This window comes from Zingiber officinale, unplaced genomic scaffold (genome assembly GCF_018446385.1).
Source record: "Zingiber officinale cultivar Zhangliang unplaced genomic scaffold, Zo_v1.1 ctg229, whole genome shotgun sequence".
In the NCBI taxonomy this organism is placed as follows: domain Eukaryota; kingdom Viridiplantae; phylum Streptophyta; class Magnoliopsida; order Zingiberales; family Zingiberaceae; genus Zingiber; species Zingiber officinale.
The window spans coordinates 153383-170403 of NW_024589904.1; the positions used below are offsets into that span (position 1 = coordinate 153383).

The 17021-nt window shown below is 35.1% G+C and overlaps 2 protein-coding genes across 5 annotated transcripts; one reads left to right on the top strand and one right to left on the bottom strand.

The window, feature by feature from the left end:
* Positions 1 to 93: 93 nt before the first annotated feature.
* On the bottom strand, positions 94 to 8974 carry LOC122036992. 4 transcript variants are annotated; one of them, XM_042596435.1, is made up of 9 exons: positions 8647 to 8970; positions 7561 to 7602; positions 6418 to 6555; positions 5025 to 5066; positions 3886 to 4020; positions 2210 to 2439; positions 1258 to 1288; positions 705 to 762; positions 94 to 591 (listed from the first exon to the last, which is right to left on the bottom strand). In XM_042596435.1, the coding sequence occupies exons 1-9, from the start codon at positions 8761 to 8763 to the stop codon at positions 512 to 514; spliced, it is 873 nt and encodes a 290-aa protein (XP_042452369.1). In that variant the 5' UTR covers positions 8764 to 8970; the 3' UTR covers positions 94 to 511. The 4 variants fall into 4 exon arrangements, with proteins under 4 accessions (XP_042452369.1, XP_042452368.1, XP_042452371.1 ...); XM_042596434.1 differs by having other exon boundaries at positions 1252 to 1288; positions 8647 to 8968; XM_042596437.1 differs by lacking the exons at positions 5025 to 5066; positions 6418 to 6555 and having other exon boundaries at positions 1252 to 1288; positions 8647 to 8974.
* Positions 8975 to 12602: 3628 nt separating this feature from the next.
* Positions 12603 to 16838, top strand: LOC122036999 (BTB/POZ domain-containing protein At1g63850-like). Its single transcript, XM_042596449.1, has 2 exons — positions 12603 to 13758; positions 16328 to 16838. The coding sequence occupies exons 1-2, from the start codon at positions 12640 to 12642 to the stop codon at positions 16622 to 16624; spliced, it is 1416 nt and encodes a 471-aa protein (XP_042452383.1). The 5' UTR covers positions 12603 to 12639; the 3' UTR covers positions 16625 to 16838.
* Positions 16839 to 17021: the final 183 nt, after the last annotated feature.

Sequence of the window (17021 nt, forward strand, 5' to 3'; positions counted from 1 at the left end):
GACAAATTCAACTAAAATGAACTCAAGAATGGTAGAGGAAGGTATTATGATTATCCTAAGAACTTATGCAATAAATAAAAATGAAAACAACCATTATTCAAATGATAATTTTCCCATAAAAATTGTACTGTCAGATGGGCATCAGTTATACGTAACAGCTCACTTTACAGTAAATGATACTCATACAGTATCAACTAGAACATGAATTTTAGCAGAAATAGCAGAATATAACAGTTTGCAGCCACTATAAATATTTAGGGAAAGCAAGTTTCCAGAGGGAAGAAAAAACAATTGCTGACGCTCAACACTTCCAAGGAAATGAACTTGAGTTGCTATTTTCACTGTGAAGAACACCATGGAAGGTCAATGCTCCTGTGCTCAAACCGTTTCAGCGTTCCCCAGCTTGCTTTGTTTTTTTTTTTTTTTTTCTGTTTGCGAAGCAAATGCATTCCTGAATATATTTATTTATTCTGAAATGACCAATATCTACACACATGAGTGTATATATATATCAGCACTTTTGATTTTCCCTCTCCAATTTTATAGCTTCATAGGAAATCATAATTTCTTTAAATTTTGCTTCCGCCGCCACTGCAACAAGAGGAATGATATGCTTTCCATCATCAAATATATTGTAACCAACAAATTCCAGACACGATATAGATATATTGTGCTTTACAAAGAAGATGAGAAACAGGTTCTACCTCTATTCTCTTGGTTTTGATCAGGATGGTGCTCCATTGCTTTTGTGCGGAAAGCAGACTGCAATGCATAGATGAACATCAAGTCAGCAGACAATATGGAAAGAAAACAAGAAATTTATAAAGCTGATGCCTGTGAGCCTAAACATTCAGGTGAAGTCAGGCAATAATAACACAGGATTGTTCCTCATCCAATCTACTGCATCAATTTTAATTTATTTGTTTAAGATACTTTGGAAGACATAACCTAGTCTAGTTGATGAGCTCAAATTAGAAGGAAAAAAACTATCTAAACAAGAACAACAGATGTAAACAATTAATAAAATATTGCTTTTAGTGAACTATATTAATATGGCAACAGTTCAAAATTCCTTGTCAATTTTCTAGTTAAACAGCTTCTCCATTTTTGTATGACCACAATTACTACTTCCCAATTTTCAAAAATATATACAAAATCTCTAACAATTTCCTAAACATTTATATATTATCTTAGCTAAAATTGAAACAACATTTAGATAAGAAGAAGAGATCGGATGATGGAAAGGTGTACCTTTACCTCAGCATCAGTATACGGCTCTGCTCTTGTCCTATGGGAAGAAGCATAAAACTGATTAGCTTAGGAGAACATAAATCCTAGAACATACATTATCGTATTATGTTTTTACTCGAGTCCCTCCAATCTAAATAGAGACAAATTATGAGAATACAATGTTAATGCAAATATCAAAAGAATCAAGGGAATACTATTTCCTGCTATATGAGGTTGGTTACATATATCTTATTGCTCCATGAACTCTGTGCAAGCCTAAATTGCTAGTAATATTTTGATCAATTAAACAATGTTCATAGCATTTCGCCTGCCCCTTACATTTCACGAAATTGATTCAACTCATCTAGTCATCATAGAATAATTAATCACCATTGTTCAAATTTATACCATCTTAACCTATTGCCCCTAGTTTTATCTTTTTATTAAAGCTACACCAATTTGTCCAACGCCTGCATATGTATCATAGCATTCTCAAAAACCAAATACCTTGTGAAGTAATTGATTCCACAAAGTATATGATAAAGGGAAAAATCTTATTACAAGGCAATCAAAGGCCACACAATGATTCATGTCAAGGAACAACAAATCTCAATCTATTTATCAGTTATTCGATGGAACATAACCAAATTATCTACCTGCATCCTACAATGCAGGATTCCTTTTTTTTTTATTTTCTTTTTGTTCTTGTTGTTTCCCATGGATCCACTAACGGACAAATGTAATCTAACAATTTAAGTTCTTTCTAATTAATCAGCAAAGGTTTTCTGTTATATAATTTACTGATTGTGTATCCGCTCCCTATACAATATTCAAGCCAAAAAAAAATATACTCTAACTAAGATAAATGCAAGCCAAGAAATATGCAAGTTGTCCACAACATAGAAAATAAGTTTAGCAGTACAAGTGAAAAGTCGTGTTTATTTGCTAGGAAATAAAGAAAGAGTGGTTCAGTTACTACCTGTCAAGCCCTAAGACTGTGTAATGATGGGACATTGTGTAATGTCCCCTGTAATTTGGGGTGGATTTGTAACTACTTTTATGGTCACTGCGAGATGTACTTGTCTCGTAGTACCAATCTTCACGTGGTATATACTGGTACTTGCCAGGGTCATTGTCGGTCCAACTCCTGTAGGTCTTATGCTTATTTCGCCCCCTGTTAAATACACTTTGCATTTGTCTTATACGCTCCTACATAAAAGAAAAATGAAGTCATAATCATCAGTTATTTTCAAAACAATAGGAGTAGCATGGATAATAACACTATAAGAATAATTTTAATTATCTCAAGACACGTTATGAAACTTCTGTTGGCAAAGAATACAAATATGAATGTCCAATAAAGTGTTTTATATACTTCAGCCTAGTACCATCTGCATCTGTCCTCGAGGCAAGCAATTGCATCAAATTCAAAACTATGTAATAATTACACAAGTAAAAAAAACTGACTAGGCCATCTGCACAGCAACTTATACAAATTCCTAGCATCTCTAATCAACACACTCCATTAATCCAATCCTTCTGACATTGGTTGCTTCTTGGCCTAACTGATTCAAATCCCAATATGATTAGGTTAACTAGGCCAACATGCATAGAATAAATAAAGTTGGGACAAGAAGGCAGGAATTATGTGGATTTCAGCATGGTTTTTTAAAAGTGGACTAGGTGGTCACATATAGGGATGCAAACGAATCGAGCCGGAACACGAGCTTTTTGAGCTGGCTCGAAAAATATTCGATTCATATACAAAATTATCGAATTCGAGCCGAACTCAAACATGTTCGAATATTTTTTCGAGCTGAATTCGAACCTATACTATCTGGTTCAATTGTTCACGAGTTGCTCGCGAGGCGAACTCAAATCGAACACAATTTTAACTTAAATATATTCAAATTAAGGTTTGAATAATTTGAATCGAAATCGAATCTAAGTCATTTCGAATTATAATTCGAATATATCCAAATCAAGGTTCGAACAATTCGAATCGAACTCGAGCTCGAATTTTATTTCGAATTGAGTTCGAGCCTAAATTATTTATATTTTCGAGCTTCGAATATCAAATATATTTTTTGAGCTCAAACTCGAATATCAATATTTTCATATTATTCGGATGCACGCCTAGTCACATATGCCATTTACACCTTTGGGCAAGGGACCACATCATATATAGCATATGTGGTGCTTCAATAGGCAGGATCAGGTGCACTACATTGTTGCATATGCCGTCTACACGTGGCCATATATGGAGGACCCACATAGGCATCTGCATCCTACGTATGTGCCATGTAGTGGGCTGATACATGCCACCTACATGCTCTTTTTAATATTTTGGTTTTTGGCATGGATTTGACCACAATAGATCAGTTAAAATCAATTGCTAGGTGGTATATAACAAAGATATGTTTAACCATCAAGCCATGTGAGTCCCACCGACTTGGGATGAACTATATGGATCTTATCCTTCCATTGACCTCACCAGTTTTACTCAAGATATAACCACAAATTTCTGAAAAAGAAAAAAAGTGTAGTGATTTAGTGAAACAAAGAGAATCATTATCTCACCACAGTCATTGGAGGAAAAAAAATTTGTAAAAAAACTGATGGATGTAAGAATGAATAGTGAATAGAATAACTTACAACTCTCTCCCTCTCATCATCGTATTCCTCTTGCATTCTACGGTAATATCTTTTCCAAGCTTCTTGCTTGGAACCTTCATGACTTGAACTACTTGTTGAATTGCTCCAGGTTGAAGTGAACCGTAATCTACTCAACTGACGAAAGAGAGAATAAAGTCATTAGTAAACTGCAAAACAGAAGCAGTAGTTCCTTGCACATTAATTGTTAATTTCTTGTCCTCAACTCTTTCTTATTTTGATATAAAGACGTGTACACATGACTTTGTATAACATAGTGAGAGGATGGCATATCATCAATCACAATTTGTCATAAGTTTTGCCAATCTACATTAGAGAAATGAGTTTGTACTTTTGAAACTGACCAACATGTTCTTTAATAAAGCCTCAACCTTATTTCACATGAAACATAATTATGGTTAATCATCAGAAAGATAGATGGTTAGACACAGTTTCTTTTACAAGAGTTTTCTGATGGAGATCTAGTCAGACAAGAATTGCAAATCAATTGTCACTATCTGATAGAGGGTAATAGATTTCTAGTCTTCATTGACTGATTGGATTTATCAATTTATATTTTTTTCTTGTTACTAGGAATCATGCTTAACTAATAAATGTTGATGTTTTGTTTTCTTTTGGTTACGAAGGTTGTGTTTTCCCACTTTTAATTTATGAAGTTTGTTCTTGACTACTGTAAATAAATCCTTTTTATCACAGTAAACAACATATCTTCCATATAAAAAAAATAGTCATAATGATTTATTATAATAAGTTCCAAAAAATCAAAGATGTATCAAAAACATCCGTTCAAACCTAGCACTAGAACTTACAACAAGAAACACTTGCATTCAACTTGATCCATAGGAATATTAAAATTTATAAGCTTCTCAGATAGTGGATATGTTCAGCTTTTTAACCCTGTCTTGCTATATGCAATTCCATTGATTATGGTATCAGTGATTTGTAACTGAACTTTTTTATCTTCCACTTTCTCAGTAGTTGATTGATAAACCAGCATACTTGACATGGTGCATTAGCATTTGTTACAAGTAGCATTTATTTCAACAGTCTCCATGCAAAACCAAGAATGCCTTATATACTAGTTACAATGCTAAAAGTAACAATCCAGAGACTAACTCTACCTGAGTGTATACCCATTCAGCAGTTTTGCGCAACTCACCAGCCTGCCAAAGACCACATATATTCCAGTTAAGTTGCTACGTGAACAAGATAACACTACTTATCAAAGAGTATATGGACACAATATCACCTACGAATTACAAGCAATGAACTCTATATACATTAACCATTGCCAGGCTGAAATGTTGAAACCCAAAGTTAACCCAGAATAACTCCAAAAATAATAGGAATTTTTTTCAAGAGTCTAGATCTTCAATATAACCAATTTTAGTACAAAGATAGGAAGAAAGATTCTCGATCAGTGAGAACAGGAGTGTAAGACATTAATGTTTACAACTAGCACTATACTGGAACTGGAAAGCAAGGCATGATCACGGCGTGCATATAAACAAACGCCAAAGGCAACCATAAAAACCTGACAGATTAAACATTGTCGCCACTGCTGATACAGGGCAGCAAGCAACTAATCGAAATGCTCTCTCTAATAGAAATAAATAAAGAACAGATTTCAAACAAGAGCAAGGACCACTTCTTCAGTCTCAAAGCAAAGAAGACTGTTAAAATTGTGAATCAGGTGCCTCTTGTTACTCCAAAGAAATTGAAAACTTACCAGATCGATTCATCTCATTAAAGTACATTGGAATCAGCAAAGCATTTTCAAAGTTCATGACTTACTCTGAAACTGATGACACCGTTATAGTGCTAGAGCAAATTCCAACTTCACTTCACATCTCCAACTTGAAAGTCAGCATAAAAAATAGAAGAAAAAAAAAATCAAAGGAAGGTTGATCGTGTAGTTCAACATATGAAAAGAGTGGACTAGGTGGTCACATATGCCATTTACACCTTTGGCCAAGGGACCACATCATATATAGCGTATGTGGTGCTTCAATAGGCAGGATCAGGTGCACCATGCTGTTGCATATGCCGTCAAAACACGGCCATATATGGAGGCCCCACATAAGCACCTGCATCCTATGTATGTGCCATGTAGTGGGTTGATACTTGCCACCTACATGCTCTTTTTAATAATTTGATTTTTGTCATGGATTTGACTACAATAGATCAGTTAAAATCAATTGCTAGGTGATATATAACCAAGATATGTTTAATCATCAAGCCATGTGAGTCCCACCTGCTTGGGATCAACTATATGGTTCTTATCCCTCCATTGACCTCACCAGTTTTACTCAAGATATAATGATCAACTACTTATCCCTCCATTGACCTCACCAGTTTTACTCAAGATATAACCACAACTTTCTGAAAAAAAAAAATGTGTGCAGTGATTTAGTGAAACAAAGAGACAACCATTATCTCACCAGTCATTGGAGGAAAAAAAATTTGTAGAAAAAGTGATGGATGTAACGATGAATAGTGAATAGAATAACTTACAACTCTCTCCCTCTCATCCTCATATTCCTCTTGCATTCTAATACGGTAATATCTTTTCCAAGCTTCTTGTCTGGACCCTTCATGCCTTGAACTACTTGTTGAATTGCTCCAGGTTGAAGTGGACCGTAATCTGCTCAACTGACGAAAGAGACAATATGTCATTAGTAAACTGCAAAACAGAAGCAATAGTTCCTTGCACATTAATTGTTAATTTCTTGTCCCCAACTCTTTCTTATTTTGATATAAAGACGTGTACACATGACTTTGTATAACATAGTGAGAGGATGACATATCATCAATCACAATTTGTCATAAGTTTTGCCAATCTACATTAGAGAAGTGAGTTTGTACTTTTGAAACTGACCAACATGTTCTTTAACAAAGCCTCAACCTTATTTCACATGAAACATAATTATGGTTAATCATCAGAAAGATAGATTAGACACAGTTTCTTTTACAAACGTTTTCTGATGGAGATCTAGTCAGACAAGAATTGAAAATCAATTGTCACTATCAGACTGAAGGTAGCAGATTTCTAGTCTTCATTGGCTGATTGGATTTATGATTTATATTTTTTCCTTGTTACTAGGAATCATGCTTCACTGATCAATGCTGATGTTTTGTTTTCTTTTGGCTACGAAGGTTGTGTTTTCTCACTTTTAATTTATGAAGTTTGTTCTTGACTACTGTAAATAAATCCTTTTTATCACAGTAACCAACTTATCTTCCATAATTAAAAAATAGTCATAATGATTTATTATTATAAGGTCCAAAAAATGAAAGATGTATCAAAAACATTCATTCAAACCTAGCACTATTGAAAGAACTTACAATAAGAAACACCTGCATCCAACTTGATCCAAAGGAATATTAAAATTTATAAGCTTCTCAGATAGTGGATATGTTCAACTTTTTAACCCTGTCTTGCTATATGCAATTCCATTGATTATGGTATCAGTGATTTGTAATTGAACTTTTTTATCTTCCACTTTCTCAGTAGTTGATTGATAAACCAGCATACTTGACATGGTGCATTAGCATTTGTTACAAGTACAATTTATTTTAACAGACTCCATGCAAAACTAAGAATGCCTTATATACTAGTTGCAATGCTAAAAGTAAAAGTGCAGAGACAAACTCTACCTGAGTGTATACCCATTCAGTAGTTTTGCGCAACTGACCAGCCTGCCAAAGACCACGTATATTCCAGTTAAGTTGCTACGTGAGCAAAATAACACTACTTATCAAGGAGTATATGGACACAATATCACCTAAGAATTACAAGCAATGAACTCTGTATACATTAACCATTGCCATGCTGAGATGTTGAAACCCAAAGTTAACCCAGAATAACTCCAAAAATAATAGGAAATTTTTTCAAGAGTCTAGATCTTCAATATAACCAATTTTATACAAGGAGAGGGAGAAAGATTCTCGATCAGTGAGAACGGGAGTGTAAGACATTAATGTTTACAACTAGCACTATACTGGAACTGGAAAGCAAGGCATGATCATGGCGTGCATATAAACAAACGTCAAAGGCAACCATAAAAACCTGACAGATTAAACATTGTCGCCATCGCTGATACAGGGCAGCAAGCAACTAATCAAAATTCTCTCTCTAATAGAAATAAATAAAGAACAGATTTCAAACAAGAGCAAGGACCACTTCTTCAGTCTCAAAGCAAAGAAGACTGTTAAAATTGTGAATCAGGTGCCTCTTGTTACTCCAAAGAAATTGAAAACTTACCAGATCGATTCATCTCATTAAAGTACATTGGAATCAGCAAAGCATTTTCAAAGTTCATGAATTACTCTGAAACTGATGACACCGGTATAGTACTAGAGCAAATTCCAGCTTCACTTCACATCTCCAACTTGAAAATCAGCATAAAAAAATATAAGGAAAAAAAAAATAAAAATAAGGTTGATCGTCTAGTTCAACATATGAAAAAAGATCTTTGTTTAGACTCCATTCAAACTAAAAGACTGCTAAGCTCGCTGATCAAACAAAGGCAGAGGTAAAATCGATAATGACACATTGCGTTATCCATGGAAGATGAAAAAAACGCAATCTTTCTAGCAAAACGATCATGTTCTTTTTATATCGAATTCATTATCTCCTCTCCACTACAATACAAAATCAAGTTAACCAAAGAAAAGAAAATTATAAACAAACTCCAAGAATAAGGAACAGGGAGTTCAGTAGGACGCGAGGGGAGATCATACCAGGAGGCCAGTGGCGGTGACGCCGACCAATCCGAAGAGAGCGACGTGCCAAGCCCTCGTCGCGCGCTCCCTCTCCTTCCACGGCTCGTCGTTGCCCTTCTCATTCCTAGAACCCATCTCGCCTCTAATCGCTTATCCAGAACCCGAACCGAGACCAGAAAACCCAGATCGAGCGCATGCTTCGATCGAAGAAGAAGAGGAAGAGAAAAAACAAAAAGCAAACAATTACTGAAATACAATTGATTCAATCGATCGAACAGCTGAACGAAAGGGGAAGAAGAAATAAAGCGGCACGAGGGTTCCTCTCGGCATATATGGACTCCCTTAAAATATGGGCGACGACCGAGGGCCTTTACGCAAATACAATTAAAAAAAATACAGGAAACGGATCGGGTCGGAGAATCGAGATCCGCATTTGATTCTATTTACTTTAAAAATGATGGCGCATATCTGGTTCGGGTTGAACCCGAACGGATCCATTAGTTCGTTAGGTGGAATTTAATTGTATATTTGTATTAGATTAAATTTAAAACGTGATTGAAAATTCATCCCATTAAATAAATTTGACTAATTCATTTCGCGTATATCAGATTTCTCCTCACTTTATTTTGGATTAGGTATTGTTATCTATAAATCTAGAATCCTCTTGTCCCTTTATTCGCTCCTGAATCGGGACAAAGAAATTAGTGGGAGATAATAATTCACACCTGTTAACAGGTGAGGGGCCATTACCCTTACCAATCTAAAAGTTGGACCTAGGGATGTAAATGAGCCAAGTCGCTCATGAGCTATTCGAAACTCGATTCGATAAAAGTTCGTTTGAGCTCGTTTAATGAGGTTCATTAAGATAAACAAACCAAGCTCAAGTTTCACAATATTCGACTCGTTAGCTCGTGAACATGTTCATTAAGTTCATAAATCAACTTTTAAATAAAAAAATAATAGTTTTGATATTGAATTTATAAATTTTACATTTTATTTATGAAAAACATATACAAATATATTAAATTTATTTATTAGAATAAAATTATAAATTTTAACCAGAATATTATAATTTTTCTTAAAATATATAATTTAATTTTTAATGAATATTTAAATTTATAATTTATATTTATTAAACTCGTTTAAGCTAAAAAAACTCGAATAAGTTCGTGAGTCATGAATATATTCATTAAATAAAGCTCGGCTCGATTATAAACGAGTCAAACTCAAATATCCAAGAGTTCGGCTCGGCTTGGCTCGGCTCGATTATACCCCTAGCTGGACCATGATCCACCCCTATAAATCTAAGTTTCATTTTTAGAATTATTTTATTTGAAAATTTAAATTGTTTTGAGGAAAAAGCATTTATTCGGCTTGCACATATTATTTTTAAAAAAGCACCTTAAGTGAGTATTAATGGACCTCGAGCCCTATCGAGCAGCCCAAAGTGCTATGCGAGGGCCTCATATTTAAAAGTTTTTTTTTTAATATAACGCCACATTATGATTTTTTTTATGCTAAATGCCTTTAACCCTGCTTTTTCTATCAAGTAGTTTTTTATCCCTTATATTTTAAAAATAATATTTAACTTTCTTTAACTAGAAGTCAACGTGAGAAAACTTATATAAGATAATTGTGCATTGTGGTCATTATATTTTTTAAAAATTCTCTTTAAAATTTATACATACATTAATATAAACAATAGAAAAATAATAATTTTTTTAAAAAATATTCAGTTAAAAATTCATTTCACCATCCTTATCAAATAAAAAAAGTTAAAATTTTAAATTAATAAACTAAAATCAAATGAAGATAAAATAAAGTTTATCATTAAAAATTTCCGTCTTACCATCATCAAATATAACATATAATGAAATAGGAATGAAGTGTTGATATGATAAAATTATACTAATACGTGCATCAAAGACATTACAAAGTCTAAGAAGAAAGTTTATAAGCTATTATGATTATAAGATTAGTACTCAATCATCAAAATATACTATATAATAATGAACTTTATTTATTTTTATTTGATTTTGGTTCATCAATTTAGAATTTTGGTTCTTTTATAGTTTGGTGAGGGTGGTGGTATGAGTTTTTGGTTGGTTATCTCTTTCAGAGTTATTATTTTTCTATTATTTATATTGGTATGTTTATGAATTTTATGAAAATTTTTATCAAGGATATAATAATCAATTCAATATATTTTTTTCTCTCTTAAAATTATTATCGAAATAAGATAAAAAAAAGACATGGATAAAATTATCTTTTAAAAATTTCCTCACATCTTACTTATGATCAAAGAAAATTAAATGTTATTTTTTAAATATAAGGGGCAAAATATTACTTGATAGAAAATAAGGGGAGTAAAAGTATTTAGCCTTTTTTTTTAAATAAAAAACATCCCATCCCATATACAAGTACCTAATTATCTTCCACTGCACAATAACAATTTACTCATATTATTATATCTTCCTCATTTGTTACCATTTAAATCGGGGCATTTGTAGCTACTACTAAAATTGTTCGGACTATTCAATAAGAATGTAAACGTTTTGTAACTGTTAAGTATTCTATCCAGAAATTTATTGTAGATTTTTGAATGGATTTTGATTTAATATATTATATATCGTTCAATCGAATTAAAAATTATGATATCTTAAAATTTAAAATTTAACATTCACATTATAATAATTATAAAATTACAACGATTACAATTAAATTATCACATAATTATAATAATTATGAAATTATAATTATTAAAATATGAATATTAAGATATCATAATTTTTAACATAAAATATATTAAATCGAAGTCACGATCTATAACTACTAGTTAAAAAAAAATTGTAATAGTCTGAATTTAGAATAAAAATTATTATTTAAATGTTTTCGTTCAAATAATTTTTGTCTTGTTTTTTTTATATATTATATAGTAGGTACGGAACTGTAATTATGTAGCTATTATAATGCATCAATTTATATTAAAAAGAATATAAGAGAAAAAAATAATGTGAAAAATTATACACAGTTTGGCCGTTAGTTAAAAGGGCGCCAGTGACTTTTGCGCATAATCGTTTCATTAAAATTTAATTAAGTTATTAAATAATTCGCGATCATTATCTTATCCACTTGGCCGCCAAAGCCGGATCCCACGAAGATCTTGTCGGGATCGGGCGACCATATGGTATTTGGCGGGCCCAGCCTTACCCATCTGATCACACGCGTCGGTTTCGTTTCTGACGGTTGCAATTCATCCGTCGCTTGCGAAGGAACCACCGGACAAAAAAGCCTTTGCGATTCGTGCTTGGACGCTTGGCATGAGAAACGGACTAGAGACGAATCTCAAAGCATGAGTCAGATTAATCGCGAGGAGGAAAATATCTATTGTCGGACTTTTGAGCTGATCGTATTCTGAGATAACAGATCTTCTGAATTGTTTTTTTTTTTTTTTTTTTTCAGAGAACGTGTCATTCGTATTTACGATCAGATCGGAATCGTGATTCAATCGTAATTAATTACAATCTTTTTCTAGATTCATCGTCCCCATCATATTATAGTTTGATTCAGAACGGACGGCCGAAAATCATCCGAAGACTTCCGGTGGTGGATAAGTGATCAAATTACTGGACGCCGAGTGAGGGTGTCCTTCGGACGGCCTCCGACCGCTCGCTCCGAACCAAATTATAATCTAATGGGGACGATGAACCTAGGAAAAGATCGCAACTAATTACGACCGGATTATGATCACGATCCGACCGTAAATACGAGTGACACATCGCCTGGACTACAAAAAGTGATCCAAGAGATCCTGCCTCGTATTCTGATGGATGATGAAAAATTTTCAGATTTATCCTGATGACAAATGAAAACTTCCCAATTTATCCCGACTAACTGAAATTATCATTTTATTTTTTTTAGAACAGTTTAAGCTAAGTCGTGGCTACAGGACAACATAATTAATCATCTCTACTTCTGTTTTCCGGCCTCAACCCCATCGCCGACGCCGTTATGAGCGTTAAAGACACGATGTCACTGCGGAAACGCCAGCGACTAGGGTTTGCCGGCCAAATTCCCCTCGGCGACGGAACCCTAACGGATTCCGGCTTCGACGACCCCGCCACCGCCGACGTCGTTCTTCGCCTCGAGCTCGACGACTCCCTTGTCGACGACCTCGACCCCGTCTCGCTAGACCTTCACCTCCGCTCCGCCGCACTCCGCCGCTCCCGTTACTTCGACGCCCTCCTCTCCGAGCGATGGAATCACCCCTCTGTCATTGGGAGCGGGATCCGGCATCGCCTCTACCTCAAGGTCCTCGCCTCTGCTGGAGGCGACCGCTCCCGCGGCCCCTTCGACGTTCACGTCGCTGTCATTCGACTTCTCCACAGTCTCGATTTCTCCGCTGCGATCGGTTCCGTCTCCGACGCTCTGGAGATGCTCCCCGTGGCGATGGAGCTCCTCTTCGATGATTGCGTCCGAGCTTGCGTACGATTCCTCGAGGCGGTGCCGTGGACGGAGGAGGAAGAGGAGGGGGTGTTAAATTTGGTACCTTTGCTTCAATTAGAGGAATGTGAAGATCTCCTAGCGAGGATTTCCCCAATTGTCTCAGAGGAGGGGGATGGGAATTGCACATCGGAGGAAATGCTCCATAAATTGATAGATTCAGCTATCCGCAGCCATCCAAATGTTGCCACTGTCAACGTGAAGGCCTTCGTTGCAAAGCTACTCAGTGATTACTCTTCCAGGGATTGCGTAAGGAGAGCTCTTGATCAGGCCTTCTTGAAGAGTATGGAGATGGTGAAGGATCACTTGGGGAAGTACGCAAGCCTGGATTTTAGACTTTCATGGGGGAATGACGAAAGGGAGGCAATGCAGAGGTTGAATCTTCACTCATCCATGATGAATGCGAAGCACCTGCACTGGTTGGTTGAGAGGATGATCGAGTTGAGGGTGGCTGATACAGCAGTGACAGGGTGGAGTGAGCAGGCTTCCTTGGCTGCAGATTTGCAGAAGACTTTTAGGGATGACGCCTGGAAGAATATAGCTCCTGGGCTGCCATCACTGATCATAAGGTCCACATTCCGGCTGGCTAATGCTGTTGCTTCTGGAAATACACTGGCTCCTCGACAGGTTTGAAGTTAGAACTAAATGCATACAGCTTCTTTCTTGTTGGAAATAATTAAAATAGGGAAATATTAATAACCTTTTGCCAAGTTGAAGCACACTATATAGATTAAACATCATATAGAAAGTGAATCAGATGGGATAAAGCCAATATACAGTAGTTCTTTGTATAGTCATGCCGTATTTTTGAAGTCAATTGAGGTCTTATAGAATGAACATTGAATCTAGTAGATCCTATTAATTTTTTCCTATGAAAGTTAATGCGTCAACAAAGTGAAGAGCAACTGCAAGGGTTGTTTTAGAAACAAGGCTTGAGACCATGGTGACTCCATACAGGATAGTATAATTGTAGGCATCAGATATTTTAGGAACTTCACTACTCAAATGCACAAGGATTGGGAATGCCCAAAACTTTCGGGTTTTGATTGAGGCTCAAGGGAAGCAATAACTGGAACTTCCCCATTTGGGGAAGCCTTTATGCTCCAAACATGTTTAACACTTTGTTCCTTAATGTGGATAGCAAGGGGGAGATAAACCAAATGAGCGAAAGGGCAGGTGGAACACAGCCTAGGGGATGGATATATGCAAGTATGTAGGAACTTTCTTTAGAACTGATGTGATGCAAGTAAATTAATCCTCTTTAAAATAATTAGAGTTACTAAGAGTAAATTGTTATACAAATTATAGGGTTTAGTCCCACATGTGGTATTTAGTTATAAGGTTTTATGTTTGAGTTCTATAGTTGTGATGTAATAGTTCTCTCTTTTTATGATCACAACATTACAATATTTTATTTTCTTTTATATGGTACTAGAAGGACATTCCTTTGTTGCAACCTAACATTTGCTAAACATGTCTTGTTCGTCTTTGGGTAAGTGTTAGCCTTGAGTATGGTTTTCATTTAGATTTCTCTAGTTGTTCCCCTCTAGTGCCTATGTGCATGTGGGCACAGTGCTCAGGGTTGATGATACTGCCAAATGCACAAGAGGAGAGAGATATTTTCATAGATTTAAAGTTGATATATGGTTTTGATTGAGCTAACCATTGACTAAAGCTTCCTAGTACATTTTAAAGTTGATATATATCAATCTGAAATACCTACAAATTGTGATTAGCATTTCGCAACATGTCTTCAAGACAGATAAATTTAGTTCTGATAGAAAAATTTCATTGCATATGTGATACAGTGATGCCCCTTCATTGCTAGGTAACCTGAACAAACCCAAAGAGTGGATAAGTAGAAATTATGACCATGCAAGTATGGTTTTATTGTTCTAGTTTATGATTAATTTGACTGATCCAAGAAATATCTGTTTTTTTAGTGTCCCATCTTGGACAAAGACTTCTTTAGCTGCAATCAAAGAAGACCCCACTAGACAGCACAACCTCCCATGATGACTGCAGAGTGATCAATCCCTTGATCACAGTTGCAAACTATATGTGATGAAACTATACTTAAGTGCCCCTTAATGATTCTGAGAACCGGAAGATTATTAAATAATAAATAGCGCACCATTAGGCTACTATGACATTTAGATCAAAGGACCAACAGACTATCTTAGTGAATTCATTCTCTAATCTAGCAAGTATAAATACTAGTGTCCCTACACTAATGTACATAAAATGAGATATCCTCTTAGTGGATATGTTATGCATGTAAGTCTATCAGATTTACAGGTGTCCAGTCTGAATGAGAGCATGGCCAAAAATATTTTGGATTTGGGCATAACATTCACAAATTTCATGGTTATCATTCTATGCGCATGACCTTTTTAACAGAGTTATGTTAATCCATGGACTATTTAAACAATCTATAAACAAATATAAAAATACCATAAATAATATTATTTTAAAAATTATTTAATGCTAGAAAACAAGCTACAATATTATATCAGAATATGACTTATAGGGCATCAACGTATTTCCCATATGTAGCATACAAGAAGATTTTCTTGTACAAATATTGCTAGCAGTGGATGAGTTTTAAATTTATTTTTTAAGCATTTTTCTTTTTCTTTCTCTTTCAAACGACATTGTGCTAAAAGGGGATTACCAATAACAAAATATGATCAGGACAACAATGAGGAGGTTGGAGTTGTATATGATGTTTCGCTTACAAATGTTGAGATTAGAAAGGTTAATTAGTTGCGGGGAATAGGCATCGCCATCAATCGAAATAAAGTCGATGTGAATATAATGGGATGCATGTTGGGCCTAGTAGAGGTCTTCTGTTAACATTGCTTCACAAAGTGTCAACTGCATATGGAACTACTTTGCTTGGAAAGACAGCCTCTCTTTTTTCAATGTGAATGACTCTCATTTTGGTATAACTTAGATGGTTTCAAATTCTTAATGCTTTCCTGATTTTGATATTTCACGAGTAGAAGGGTGTTCATTTGGTAGATAATTTCCAATAGTTTGATTGATTTAGCACTTGCATATATTTGTGAGCAATGCTGGTGCAAGAAAATTGCAAGCTTCCAAGTTTGAATCAGTGAGATGCATATGCTTTCAATTTGATGCCGTAGGAGTTTGTAGATTTAAAGCTCTTAATTTTAGTAGTTATTTTTCTCAGGTGAGGATGAATCTTGTCAGTTGTTGGCTCCCGGTACTAAACGTCTGTCGGGACATTGTTTTCCCGATGCCAACTGGTCAAAAATCAATCATCCAGGACCTTGAAGAAGCATTTCTGAGAATAATATCTACCCTTCCATTATCGGATTCTCAAGATTTGCTGAAGCAGTGCTTACGCTTTTCCACTCGGAACATCGATGATTGCCCACACTTGATCTTAGCATTCAAAACTTGGTTCCGACGTGCAAACAGGGCAGGACGGCTACCAAAGAATAAGGATGATGACATTGCAGGTTGACACAAAATGAAGACAGTAAATAATCACGTTCGATGTTCGTGGCTTTGAGAATGTGGATGTTGATATTCTGAATCCTTGAAATGCCTCTTTGTTTGAAATTTCTGTATGCCTGTATATGATCCTTCCTCAAGAAACTAAAGAGTTGTAAATAAATACTAGTGTTGTAACTGTCTTATGCATATGGGAATAAATGAGTAGAAGTTAGAACATGAAATGTGAATGAAACTCTAATTGACAAAAATCTACAAATTATGTCACTGTCTTATATTTTCTAAATTTGGAAATTTGATACTTTATTTTCTTTTGTCACAAATTATGTTCCATATCCACTGTAAATATAATCGTATTATGAATAATGTTGAACTCTAATTGATAAAAATCCAAGTAATTTGTGCTT

Bases quoted from the DNA above. Each gene is read 5' to 3' on its own strand.
- LOC122036992 (XM_042596434.1), bottom strand. From the start codon at position 8,763: ATGGGTTCTAGGAATGAGAAGGGCAACGACGAGCCGTGGAAGGAGAGG. The intron at 6,556-7,560 runs GTAGAGTTTGTC...CTCTTTCGTCAG, and splicing joins CTGAATGGGTATACACTCAG to TTGAGCAGATTACGGTCCAC. The intron at 592-704 runs GTAGAACCTGTT...CTCTTGTTGCAG, and splicing joins TCAAAACCAAGAGAATAGAG to TGGCGGCGGAAGCAAAATTT.
- LOC122036999 (XM_042596449.1), top strand. From the start codon at position 12,640: ATGAGCGTTAAAGACACGATGTCACTGCGGAAACGCCAGCGACTAGGG. The intron at 13,759-16,327 runs GTTTGAAGTTAG...TATTTTTCTCAG, and splicing joins ATACACTGGCTCCTCGACAG to GTGAGGATGAATCTTGTCAG.